This window comes from Nymphalis io, chromosome 3, assembly GCF_905147045.1.
Source record: "Nymphalis io chromosome 3, ilAglIoxx1.1, whole genome shotgun sequence".
In the NCBI taxonomy this organism is placed as follows: Eukaryota; Metazoa; Arthropoda; class Insecta; order Lepidoptera; family Nymphalidae; genus Nymphalis; species Nymphalis io.
In genome coordinates this window covers 933,698-948,526 of record NC_065890.1, presented here as the reverse complement: position 1 = coordinate 948,526, position 14,829 = coordinate 933,698, and the positions used below count along the sequence as shown (strand labels likewise).

At 37.4% G+C, this 14,829-nt stretch overlaps 1 protein-coding gene across 1 annotated transcript in view; it reads right to left on the bottom strand.

Moving 5' to 3' along the window:
- The window catches only part of LOC126781087 (laminin subunit alpha-1), a 173,644-nt gene that overhangs the window by 82,615 nt on the left and 76,200 nt on the right, over window positions 1–14,829 (bottom strand). The window contains 12 exon segments of the mRNA XM_050505909.1: window positions 137–276; window positions 662–750; window positions 1,052–1,247; window positions 1,449–1,636; window positions 1,920–2,082; window positions 2,256–2,368; window positions 3,089–3,233; window positions 3,750–3,952; window positions 4,046–4,151; window positions 4,850–5,032; window positions 5,179–5,343; window positions 8,023–8,286. Coding sequence (XP_050361866.1) covers window positions 137–276; window positions 662–750; window positions 1,052–1,247; window positions 1,449–1,636; window positions 1,920–2,082; window positions 2,256–2,368; window positions 3,089–3,233; window positions 3,750–3,952; window positions 4,046–4,151; window positions 4,850–5,032; window positions 5,179–5,343; window positions 8,023–8,286 — 1,955 coding nt within the window.

The following is a 14,829-nucleotide window of genomic DNA, read 5'->3' as shown; positions in this document are numbered from 1 at the left end:
CAATATTTCTTCAAAGACTCAACTACGAGTAGGTATTTCAGTACAAAAACCACTTTGTCTAGGAGCTAGCTTACAAGTATGTAGATTCAAATTATTTTATTATCATACAAACTATTCAATATGTATAAGGACTCACAGTTCGCAGTGGTCGCCAGAGTATCCGTCTGGGCATTGTGTGCACACGAATTCGTCGCCCTCCGCTGATGCGAGCGCGCAGTTCGGGCTAAAGTTGTTGGACGCCTCGTACAGTGGACACGCGCACGGCTTGCACGCACCCTGACGCACAATAAGTCACTTTATAATCGATATTTGTACTTTATTTAAATATGGCCTTCTACAAGCACTTTTGAATTATTGTTTTGTAGGATTAAATAGATTATAAAGCAAAGTTATTATATTTATAAGTTACAAAGAAATTAAAAAACATCTATAAAAGAAATCATAAGAATTCGTATATCAACAAACAGTGAATCCACGTGTTTATATTATATTTCTTTATGAATAGTAATTATTATTACCTATCAATTTGTTTGTACAAAAGGCTTAAGTGTATAAATAGAAACTTTTAAACACTACTACTTTTTCGGACATCATGTGTTAGATATACTATTTACTATCAACTATATAATAAGCAAGAAATTATAGTATATACTTCACTAACCTGAACAGGATTCCCGTAATGCCCAGGAAGGCATCGTTCACAGTGCGGCCCTGTCGTATTGTGTTGACACGGCCCGCACGGACCGTCCACTGGAAAACCGATATGAATGTTTAAAATATCTGATAATTATAAATGCTCAAGTAAGAGTATTATATAAAGAATATTATTAATATATTAAAATGTTAAGCAAATATAGTACAAATAAATCTGTCATCAACCTCTCAATATTATACTTTTCCATTTGTTACGTTACAAATTAGAGGTGAGTTTTTAATACCACACAAAGATACTTAGTCTCATGATATAATTAAAGTCTCCCATCATCTCATTTAATGTAATTAATTAATGCTAAAAGTCTGTTTGGTCCGAACTGTCAAATGTATCACTGACCGGAATCACAGCCAGCATGCATGTTGCAGGCGCAGGGCGCGCACTCGAAGGCGGGCGCAGAGCCGCGGGCGCGCGCCAGGCGCACGTGCGTCGCCGCGCAGCGCGTGCACTGCGCGCCGAGGTAGCCCGCCGGGCACGAGCATGTCTCGCGCACTCCGGCCGGGGAGCCCTTTATATCGACGCTTTCTAGACGGACCTACCAATTGAACTTACATAATTAATTATATAGTTTTTAGTTAACAAAAATACAGCATAATATTTAATAAATAAGTATTTAATAAATAATAATATGCTACTTTAGTTTAGCTTGGCAATTATGATATATATTTTTGCCATTTTCCAACCCATAACCATAAGAGGTTAAAAAGGTATTTGATTAAAGTCCTCGGTAACTTACTTCGTCTTGATCGAAGTGAAAGTGCGCTCGTATCATGATAGCCTTGAGATCGCTGAGAACGTCAAGAAATTGGTTGCGAGATACATATTCCGAACCGGAGTACCATCCGCCTTCTACTAGAGGTGCCTTCAATTCTATTAATCCAGGTATCTCATAGCTTGAGTTACCATATGAGAGTTTGGTACCATCTGAAAAATTATGTTATTATAAATAATATTTAATGACAATTTCTAGAAAATAATACATTTCTTTCTTGAACACCAATAAAATTTAAACAAAGAAGGAAGATGTGACGGGCGACCTTATCGCTAATACAGTGAACTCTTCCAGGCAATCCTAAAGTGGAAGAAAGACAATAAAAAACTGTAGGAAACAGGAAAAGAAAAAATACCAGACGTGTTAAGTTTACAAGCTGTTACTTTGACAAAAGGTACTCAAGTAAGAATAATTATTTGAAACTTGCAGCCATACCGTTAGCAAGCAGCACGTAGTCGGGCGCGCGCGAGGCGCTGCCGCCCGAGTCCCCGCGCGCGACGCCCCACGTCACTGCGGCGCGCACCGCTCCGCCGTACGCCGCTGAGTGCTCGCCACTCAATAATGTGGTCACGAAGTAGTACGATTCCCAGCCTTCAACCTGCACGTTAAAAACAAAAAAAAAGAATTATTATTTAGTAACGAATCGACCAGCTGATGGTATTAACGTCACTTTGCTCATTTTATAAAACATCCTTCATTACTATTCATTGAAGTTGTTATTTGACTTTTTGTTATCTTAATAAAGATACAAAACAATTTCAATATGCAAACCTCGTAGCTTATCAGGAAAGGCCTTCCCAACTCGTCGACGGAAGGAACAACAGTCTCAGACGTGTCATTATCGCTGATCAGCCACGCCTCGCCCAACGGCAACACAATCTGCCCTCAAAAATTATATTAAACATAAGATTATTTACTCTTCCAAATAGTAAGATGGCTTTATCCAACCATGTATCATTTTTATAATAGTTAAAAACGAATAATTGATTTTAATGATCAGCAGTACTTGTTATATATATTGTTGTGTTCCAGTTTGAAAGGTGAGTGAGCTAGTGCAATTACAGGCACAAGGGACATAAAATCTTAGTTCCCAAGGTCGGTGGCGCATTGGCGATGTAAGCGGTTAACATTTCTTACAATGCCAATGTCAATGGGCGTTGGTGACCACTTACCATCAGGTGGCCCAATGGTCGTCCACCTACCTATTTTATAAAATAAAATAAATAAAAATAATTAAATAGCTTTTTTTAAAGTAATGTTAAAATTATGATATCTCTTCTTAGTGCCAATAGACTATTGTTCTTATTTTTGATGCAGCCTGTAATTTGCTCACTGGCAAATATTGCATAATTATATATTTTAGAACGATTACAATTGATTTCTTATGTGATAATGATAATGATGATGACATCATTCTCGTTGACTTTGATCACGACGGTCATTCTCAACGATTAATAGCTAACTGTGCAGACCGCATATTAGTTTACAAGTCCAAGCGCAAACACATGATAGACCAAGGGCATAATGTGCTTTGTGAGGCACGAGATATCAATGAGGCAGTAATTTTATTTCTTATATATATATTACAAGTAAAAAACACACACTTACATCCTTTCCTTCAGTAAGGTCAGCGGTACAGTGCGACGCTACATGGGAACAGTAGCAAGGTGCACAGCCGGTTGCAAGTGATGTACTCAACCCAAAATGCCCCGCAGCACAAGTATCGCATCGCTCACCTATCACATTTGCCTGCAACAGACCAATTCATTCTTTAAAATCATTCTTTCAGGGTGCAATTAATTCAAGATAAATGTTGTTTATCTAAATCCACATTACGTAGTGAATTTCGTAATTATTATGGATTAATCAGAAGAAATATCAAACTAACAATAGCGAATATTATAGTCATAGTAATGTTAAATCACTTTATGTAACCGGAGGCGGTATTATTATTTATAATTGTATATTCTTTCGTATGTCTAAACCATTCATGGACCAGTTAGAACACATGAATCTTAATAGAAGATTGCGGCTTCAAACCTTCAGGATGGCCACAACTTAATCATCATGTGCTTATTTTGTGCTTATAATTTATCTCATGCTTGGCGTTGACGAAAAACGTCGTGATAACATATGTATGTGTATCATGAAATCTACCAATCAGACTGACTCCTCAATAGAAGAGGAGATCTTTGCCTAGCAGTGGGATATTTTACAAACTGTAATTTTACTTGATTTAATTTCAAAGTTTAGTAGGCATATTACCTTGCATTCGCAAACTTCATCACACACTCGGCTTGGGTCGACAATGCCGCGAGGGTCACACTTGCAACCCGCAGTCGTAACTTCTACCAAACAGTTAGGAAAGGAAGCATTTGGATCCTCACAAGTGTCACACTGAGCGCCTTTGAATCCTTGGTTACAAGAGCATACTGTACGATGATGCTTTCTATCCCACTTACAAGACCCTGAAAATAAAAAAATAAAATATTTTTTTAATGATTTCTGGAGTTTAAATAATTACACTAACACTAAAGCTTCGTTATATAAATATGACGTACCATTGGAACCTTCTGAATCACATTTACACGGCCTACACGGGTCGTCTGGTAGTATGTTATAATATCCGACGAGACAGCGGTCGCAGAGAGGACCCGCTCGGTTGTCCTGTAAATAAAGGAATGACTAATGTTGTATCAATTATTAAATAATAATAATTATAATATCCTGGGACATTTTTCACACACGGCCATCTGATCCCAAATTAAGCTTGTACAAAGCTTGTGCTATGGAAACCAGTCAACTGATATACATATACTACTTTTCTTTTGTAAATACATACTTATATAGAAATAATAAAATATTACTCATATGTATTAAGGTGTATGTAATAAATATACATTACATAATGTCAACTAAAATATATTTGGACAGTAACAAGATGTGTAATTCATCTAATCAATTCTTAATTAACCGTTAATTGAAAATCACGTTATTAAAATTTAAATTTCGAATTTCAATGCAACATTCTTATAATTTGCTTCCGAATTAATATTTTTGTTATAATCATCACCATTATTTCGTATATCCAATCGTAGTCCACAGTTGGACATTGGTCTCTCTCAAAATGCAACGAAGGTCACGGTTCTTTGTCTTTCTATCTCATTAAGTCCTGCTGTCGTCTTCAGGGTATTAATCAATCTACCTGCCTGAGAGCACTATAACGTTTATTAACACGTACAATTACGTTCCATTATTACTTCGCTAGTTATGCAAATTGTGCCTCTTAACACTTTTTACTTTCCAATATCTAAGTAACAGCGGTATATAACTACATAAAAAAAATTAACTGGAGCTTTACTCACCGTGCAATTCACACATAATATAGCCCCCGTATCATCAAACGAGCAGGCACCTCGCTCCCCACACGAGCAGTCGCTTTTATCTGTCGGCTGGTCGCAGGGCTCTCGAGCACGCCACGCGCCTCCGGAGCAACAACGCTGACAGTGCGCACCACAAGTGCCATGGACACAATCACATTTGACAGTCTGAAATAATATAATACATCATAATAAAAAGTTTGTTTATACTTTCCTTCAATTCATATATAAAGCTGAAATCGCTTTAATCGCTGAAGGCATTTCAGGTTTCATAATATTATTATTATGTTATATTTGTGGAATAGATTCCTTACCTTATGATCTACAGTGCAATGTTTTGCATGCCCATGACACAAGCATCTAGCAGCGAGGGTCAGTTCCCGCACGGTGTAGTAGCTGTGTCGAGGTGACGCATGCGCAGATCGAAAGGATACACGCACACGTCTTGCCGGTACACCTTCGCCGATACCTACATGCATCTATAATCAAATAGTTATATTTAATCTATGTTATATAATTTATACAACACATTATTGCTTAAGCACTTGTAATACCAAGTTTTCACAACGGCAATACATCTTTTCTTGAGCAGGTTATGCGTTAGTAAAATTCCGCTAAATAATAATTACATAGAATAAGTACAGTAAGTATAATTGAATGTATTATGTTTTAGTAAAAAGCGCATAGTTAATATTCCTCGATTTTTACATCCAATTTATCAATCAATCAATCAATCAATCAACAGCCAATCGTTGTCCACTGCTGAACATAGGCCTCTCCCAAGGTGCGCCAAAGATCCCTGTCCTCCGCCTTCCGCATCCAGTTGGTGCCCGCCACCTTCTTAAGGTCATCGGTCCACCTGGCTGGAGGGCGCCCTACGTTGCGCTTGCCGATTCGCGGTCTCCACTCAACATCCAATTTATAAATTTAATTAAATAAAATAATTAATTAATAATAATAAGAAGAAATAAGTTTGAGAAAATGATATGAATTTTAGATTAGAATGCTATAGATATGTACATATATATATATATATATATATATATATATATATATATTTTACTGGTGGTAGGGCTTTGTGTTCCGGTTTGAAGGGTGAGTGAGCCAGTGTAATTACAGGCACAAGGGACATAAAATCTTAGTTCCCAAGGTTGGTGGCGCATTGGATATGTAAGCGATGGTTGACATTTCTTACAATGCCAATGTCTAAGAGCGTTGGTGACCACTTACCATCAGGTGGCCCATATGCTCGTCCGCCTTCCTATTCTATAAAAAAAAAAAAATTATAATATTGTGTTTCTTTAACTTGTGTTTTGTTAACTTGTAAAATATATTTTATGACTCAATCTATGCGTCATTCATATCAATATTGCTTACTGATAAGCTAAACTCCCGCACTTTGATATATTATCACATTATTGACTACTATGTTAAGAATATTTATAATAAAAGTACCTTAAGCTATTAGACGTTAATTAAAGAAATCTAATTATTGTGTTTATAAGTCATCTCATACTCGATGGTGAAGGAAATCATCGCGAGACAACCTGCATGTGTCGGATGAAATTCTGACACATGTGTACATCGATCCTCATTACAGTAGCGTGGTGGAATAAACATCAAAACGTCTCCTTGTATAGAAAGGAGGCTTTAGGCCAGCCGTGGGTCATATAGGCTGTTAGCGAGCGTTCACAACTAATGCAAAGTCAGCCGCCGACTGTTAGCAGGCTCTCTTTCAGTCCTAGTATGAACATACTATGCGTAAGCTAAGCCACTAATTGAGGAGCGGTTCTGCTAAGTAGCCAATCAGTATCTGTAGTGCATAGGGACGTATTACAATAGGTCACCGAGAGTCAGTGACTTCGCACAGCGTTATAGTGTATTTTTGGTTTGGTGTAAACGATTAGATTAATATGTGTAGAACACTGACAGTTGGCGTTTGATTTTATATTACGTGTGAACGCTCGCTTACTTAGTATGCGTCCACATTGACGGCCTATCGCGGTTGCGACGACGGGCGCGAAGTATCAAACTTATGAAACCGCCGTTTGCGTCCATAGTGTAGTGACTAAGGCGCCGAGCGCGACGGGCCCGAGCGAGTTAGCGCGCGTAGTTTTCAAAGGTTCCTATCCGCGCTTTATGGCTACACTACGGGTCTAAGCAACAAGCGAGCTAATGCACGGTTGGCGGTGGTATCAAACCAGGTTGGTCTTGTCGCCCGATCGGACTGTCGTCGAGGATCGGACTATCATATAAAAATATCAAAACCTCGTCCATAGTTTATAAAACCTGAAATAAGTCTTATCGCTATAGCAGCTCGCTCGTCACAGTGGCTACCGTGCGGCCCCACGCTCACGCCCGCCATAGGCCCTATCACGGCGCATTCAGTGTTGACACAGGATTACTTAGATACATGAAGTTATTAGGCATTAATTAACAAAATCTAGACCTATAAATTATATAAGAAAAATGTCTTTTTGTGCTATATACGTTCCTCAGCCATTAAATCATATATTTTTATTTAAATATAGGTACTTTTACAAGTACTTTCGAATCGTCAAACGCTGCCACTAGTTTATAATGTAGATTCTACGGAATAAAGATCAGCAAGAAATTAAGTAGTTAATATTTAAAAGAAATATCGATCCAACTGAGTACTTGTAAACCATATCAATCACAACCACACATAATGGACGTTGGTGCAACACGCGCTCATATAACATACCTATAGATACCAGTGAACATTAAAAACTAAATAAATATTAATATTAAGATAATTTCCACTTAAAAAAGTTTATATAGCTCAGTTATCGTTCACAGTTTTTTTTTAAATAGTAAATCTTTTATGAGCTTCATTAATTGTAAATTCGAATTTAGATATTTCTAAAGGTATTTCTTCCTTCCATTTTTAAACATTTATTTGGTACACATAATTGCTGTGTCAACTATCCATATACATACACACAATTTGAAATTAAAATCAATATATGTTTTAGTTAAATAGCCTTTGACAAATACTTTTGAATCATTCTACAAAATTAAATTCAGTGTAAAGCTACCACTGAGTCGGAATGTAGAACCGGCATCAGCAGATATTATTTTCATCAAACATAATGAGACATGTAATCATCATCGGCGTTTAGTTTAATTTTACTAACCTCTCCGTTTTCAAGTGGCTTAGAGCTGATAAACTGCGTTGAGCAAGATGGCTTCTCGGCTCGGCTAGTTCTTTTTACTCCTCTCGCTTTTCTCCTTCGTCGTTCAGGTCTAAGATCCCATAATTTACGGCAGTGGTCCCTGTCACCAAACGCTCGGACCATCCGCCAATCATCGCCATTTTCCGTGGAGGAGACTTCAAGAGACCAAGCCAGAGGACGCGGAGACGGGCCAGATTTTATTATAACGTGAAGTAGCTCCATTTTCTGAAAAACAAAAGAATTAAAATATTAATTTTATTTAATATTTCAAAAGAGTTTTTTTTATTGAAATTTTTTTTCTTAACACTACATTATGTAATTATTTTAAGCATAATGATATTTTCATGTCATCGCCATCAAAATATTACGCTTTATTCAACTTGGCAATAATCTTTTAAGTATTGTGAACCTAATGTAAAGTTATAAACGTATGTTCTAACAAAACATAGTTATTACCAAGAAAAACCTACCAAAACTCAGTATTTACCATTTTACACCAATTAAATCAGACAGGCATCTTAATTATTAAATAAAATTATTTTTATACCCTGTCATAAACGAAATACCTCATTAAATAGAGTAATCCCATGTAACAATTCTATTCACAATACCCGGAAACGATCAGAATTTTCAATCTTTGCATTTGAGAAAGTGGTTTTCCTAAATTACCCAAAATGTCAAAAAAATCCAATCAAATTGTAGATATACCTACGAATAGATAGAAAATTATTAAAGTACAGGAAATGCAATGAATACGATTAAAAAAACCATTCCAGATAAAATCAACTCATTAATATCTATGTACATATAAAATAAAAAACACGTAAAAATTCCCATCACACAATATACCGTAATAAAACTCAAAGTATAGCGTTTATCTCATTCAACGTGGCAATCATTTGACGAGCACTTAACCATTTAAAACATTCCATCTAGAAACGGAGGGCGCCAGAGCAGCCATTAAGAGAGCAAACAAAACGGACAAGAAAACAGTAGCTCACACTTTCAGGCAATTAGTTTTGATCGTGGCACCGCTATTAACGCAAGACAAGGCGCGCTTTGCTGTGGGAACAATGTTAAATAAATAAAACTATAGCTGCGACTGATGATATATCCGCTACCACTTCAGACCGCTGGTTGCTGAGAATTTGTTGGCCTTTTCGTTTCATTTGTATAATCTACAATCTCTTTAAGAACCTAAATGAGTACATACAAATCAAAATAGCTGTATAATTAATCCGTAAATTAATAACAATAATATTTCCGTTGAATCGCAATTACAATTTTTTGAACGAAAAATGAACCACACTCCTATGATGACACATGGGCGGATGAAAAGTCAGGATATTTAAAATGTTTGTAGAAATGTTTTTATGCTATTACCCCCAAGATACTATTTTAACTGTAAACAGCACAAATATATAATTTGGGATTAGAGACTAATAAAATATTTGCGCTTTTTGTTCGGCAATAGGCGGACCACATGTGTCAATGAATGTAGCGTTCCCAGGGAACTAATCAATATATTAGCCATGTTTAATAAATTAACATTGAATATATTATATATATACACAAGTATTTACCGGTTGTAGAACTTTGCGTAGATCTGTTTGGGGCGATAAAACAGCTCAATTATCAATTTTTATACTGCAAGATAATTCTTTGAGGTTCTGTTCCAAGTGTCAAAACAAATGAAGTAAAAATAAAAGTAACATTTGACTACGAATTGACTACCGAAAAACACGAAATGAATGATTATACAAGATATTTCATAATACGGGTATATATTCTTAAAATATATTATCTTTGGTAATTATATGATGCTAGTAAATTATTCGACTAAAATTTGAAGAAATTTAAATAAGAGCCGTGATTTGAAAGTAGAATTTAAACAACAGTAGTAATCGCCGCAGAATATCAAACCAAATTACAGGGTTGTTGGTTGCATATATAAGACGCTGGTGGTGGACACCACGCAAGCTTTGTTAGAGGAATTTAAATAATGGATTCAGTGACCAATCAAATTGAAGCCGGAGCTGCGAGAGGTTTTGATCACGAGAACCAATTAAGGCTTCGATTTCACACTACAAAGCGTTTACAACCGAGAACTATAAACGATTTTGCTTTGCTAATCGCAAAATATATTTTGTTCAATATGTAAAGAGAATATTTGAGGTTTTATTAACATACAAAACATAGTTAGTAAATATAACAAATCATTGAAAATATCCGTTATTAATTCTATACCTATATTATTATTTCAAATATACGTTAATGATACGTAATGATATATTTATATATCATATTATTTATCAGGTTCAAATTTCAAATTGGTATGTTACTAAAACTGGAGTTTAATATTTTAGATTTAAGTAACTTCACGCTTATTTGTTTTTATAACGTTACTTTTTGAAGTAAATTGTTTAAAAACACTTTTTGAATAGCTTAAATATTTATTTAATGTATCATGTTTTTTTTATTTTACCATTACACTTAATCAACATTGAGTACTTTTATTTTATATCTATTAGATTTAATTATAATCACTTCTATAAAATAATATATCTTGAAGTATTAGTTTTTTTCATGAAACAACTTGGATTACTTAATAAAAAGTCACATAAATGTACCAATCAATATGTCGAACACATCGCATCGTCATATTTAACATGACATATAAGATACCTATCTAATTAGAGATCAAAACATACTCCTTCATTAATCCTAACTCAAGCCATATTGGTCTGAAGCTGGTTGTTCACGTAGCTAATAAGTCCCCGATCGAAAGAAAAACGTCTGTAACGCTTATTACGTAGAAGTTACCAGTTAACGCATTCGATGGGATCTTGACCATGTAGGGTATAACTAATGAATGCGAGTCTGGACTCATCTCGTTTGCCAGTGGAGTTTTTCTGATTGTCCAATTTTGGTTTCGACGATTTAGTATGTATAACGGACTATTTTATACACACGGCTTTTTCGAATGTTTCAGGATAACTCAGTAAATTATTATTGTTGATGATATTTTTTTTTGAAATAAAACGAATGCCTACCTACATACATATGTATGTGTGTCTATATATTAATTTATTTTTAATCTGATTGTAATTGCAATATATTTATTTCGTGTACACTCCTACACTTCTTCTTCCTTTTGTTTCTTATCTTAAGGTTGCCTGGAAGAGATCTTCGTAATGGAGGTAAGGTCGCCCTCTGGTACATCTTTTAAAAATAGAAACAGGTTAATAACAAATTTATTTATTATTTATTATATACTAACCTGACCAAATTGTGTAATTAAATAATTAATATGGTTTTTTTTACTACAAAATAAGGTCCTGCACTACACATTATTTGTTTTTAAATTAATTATTTTTTCATTGTTGTAATATTATCATGTAATATTATTAGTATTTCTCTATTTAAGTCTTCACTAAAAAAATTAAAATTAAAATGAAATCTAACTATAGACTCATTAAAGATACTACTCTATAACCTTTCTCTATGAAATGAACAAATCATTCAAAAAAAATTATTATCAAATCGGGTTGGTAGATCCTGTTGAACATTCGTTAACATATTTTATACATTTTTTCAATTATTATTCAAGATAGGGTTTTCTATACGTTAGTGATTGTATAGCAATCACGAGTCAGTGCAAGTGAAAAGAGCGCATATGTAAATACGTAATGATGCGATTATGAATATGGGTGATTCATAGTCGTGTATGCGCTCTTTTGTAATAAGTAATATAATCGTTAATCAAAAGGCAAAATATGAAATGACTAAATCTACAAATCAGTGTATATACGTCGGTAGACTTACGATAAGATAATATCGAAATTAACATAACTATATATATGTATGTCTATTTCTTTCTTTCTCTATATTTTTCTTTCTCAGAGTCTTGCGCTGCCCGCATCCAACGGCTTCCCGCGACTCTTTTTATGTCGTCAGTCCACCTTTTAGGGGGCCTGCCCACGCTGAGTCTTCCGGTTCCTGGTCACCACTCGAGAATCTTTCTGCCCCAGCGGCCGTCAGTTCTGCGAGCGATGTGCTCCGTCCACTGCCACTTCATGTATTTAGCAATTCTTTGGGCTATGACGGTTACTTTTGTTCGCCTGCGGATTTCATCATTTATAATTCGATCTCTCAGAAAAACTCCGAGCATAGCCATCTCCATTGCTCTTTGAGTGACCTTGAGCCTTCTTAAAGGCCCATAGTGAGCGACCACGTGTCTAATCCATAAGTCATCACTGGCAACACACAGTGGTCAAAGACTTTCGACCTGAGACACATACATATCTATAAAATTGTATGACTGCAATTTCATTTAATAAACACACATATAGATCTACATCTATATGTGTGTTATCTTATACATATTTAATATATGAGATATATATGTTGCAGGAACATAATTCTGGTCTATATTTAAAAAATATCTATAAATAATTTAACTAAAACGATTTCAATTATTGTCGAGGAGTTTTTTTAAGTGGTCACTAAAGCCCACAGAAATTGTCATTGTAAGAAATGTTAACCATCGCTTACATCGCCAATGCGCCGCTAACCTTTGGTACTCAGATGTTATGTCACTTGTGCATGTAATTACACTGACTCACTCACCCGTCAAACCGGAACACAACAATACCAAGTACTGCTGTTTTACGGTAGAATATCTGATGATTGAGTGGTACCTACCCAGACGAGCTTGCACAAAGCCCTACCAACAGTAAACATAACTTTTTTTTTTTTTTATATGCCCCGGGATGGCATATAAAATGGTAAGTGGTAGTAGAGTCCAAACGCGACGACGGCCAGTACAGTCGGGAAGAATGTTCTGTACTAGCCGTCCCCGCCTTGCCGGCCCGCAAGATGCCTCTTCACGCCTCGTTTGAAGGAACCCGGGTTGTAAGAGGAGGGGAACACGTGAGCTGGTAAGGAATTCCATTCTTTGGTAGTGCGACAAAGAAAGAAGTTGCCAAATTTCTTTGTGCGCGATGGAATTGATGTCACAGTTAGGCGGTGACATCGAGAACCAGCTCGCGTGGACTTAAGAAGGAAGGGGGAAGCAGGAATTAGAGATAATAATTCCTCAGAGCACTCGCCGTGATACAGACGATAGAAAGCGCTCAGTGCTGCTATCTCACGACGCAATTGTAAAGGTTCAAGGGTGTTTGTGACCTTTACGTCGCCAATAATGCGTACTGCACGTCGCTGCAACCGGTCCAAGGCCTCCATAAGGTACTTAGCGGAGCCATCCCAAAGGTGCGAGCAATATTCAACGCAAGACCGTACCTGTGTTTTGTATAACAGGCACAGTTGTTGTGGCGTGAAAAAACGCCGCACCTTGTTCAGAACTCCGAGTTTTCGTGAAGCTGTTTTTATAATAGCCTCGATGTAATCCCTTGGACTAAGGTCGCAGCGAACGTCCATCCCCAGCATGGCGATTTTGCTTTGTATCATCAGCGGTGTGCCACAGAGGGAGGGATGAGGGTAAAATGGTGACTTTTTCGCTGTGAGAGCGCACACCTGTGTTTTCTTGGCATTAAGCTCAACAAGATTATCAGAACCCCATTTGGCGATGAGCTCTAATGTCCTATCAAGCTCAATAACAAGATTCTCCCGCCTCTCCTCAGTTTCCGCCCGCCCAGCCACTGCGCGTCCGTGGTATCCACCATGCACTGTACTATCATCTGCATAGCAATGTATGTCCCCAAGAGAGAGCATATCATTGATATGCAAAAGAAAGCGTGTGGGAGATAGCACAGATCCCTGGGGGACGCCAGCATTCACTACATAGAATTGTGAAGCGCAACCATCTACTAAAACACGAAGGCTACGCTTGTGTAGGAAGCTGGCAATCCAGGTGCATAGCTGAGCAGGCAGACCATATGCCGGTAGCTTGGAGAGAAGACTTCTGTGCCAGACCCTGTCGAAAGCCTTGGAGATATCGAGGCTGACAGCCAACGATTCTCCATGCTTGTCGATAGCTTCACCCCAGAGGTGCGTTACGTACGCTAGAAGATCACCTGTGGACCGTTTTGGTCGAAACCCGTACTGACGATCATTAATTAGACAGTGATCTTCTAGGTAATGGATCAGTTGGTTGTTTAAAATCCGTTCCATCACCTTACAAAGTACTGAGGTGATAGCTATTGGCCGATAATTTGCCGGGTCAGACCGATCCCCTTTTTTGGGAACCGCTTGCACATTAGCTCTTCTCCAAGCCTCCGGCACACATCCCGAAGAGAGAGAAAGTTGGAACAGGCGCGTTAACACAGGAGACAGCTCCGCCGCGCACTTCTTCAGCACAATGGCTGGTATTCCATCGGGACCGCTAGCTTTCCGTATATCGAGTGATTGCAGCTCCGCACGCACATCACGTTGCCTGATTTTGATGTCAGGCATCGTGTGGCCACATGAAAGTATTGTTGGTGGCTGCGCACTACAATCATCGATCACAGAGTTGTCGGCAAAGAGTTTAGCCAGGAGGTCGGCTTTCTCCTGCGGACTGTGAGCTAGCGATCCGTCCGGATTTCTGAGCGGTGGCAGCGAAGGTTGGCAGAAATTGTTTTGCACAGACTTGGTCAGACGCCAGAAGCTACGGGAGCCCCTAGGATGCGAAATAAGGTCATGACCAATCTGTACAATGCGCTGTGCATCCGCTCTCGTGTATGCCTTCCTACAGGACTTGGAATTTTTATTGTAGTTTGCTATCAGTGAGTCAATGTTAGATGCCCCGCTAATGCAGCCGTTGATCCA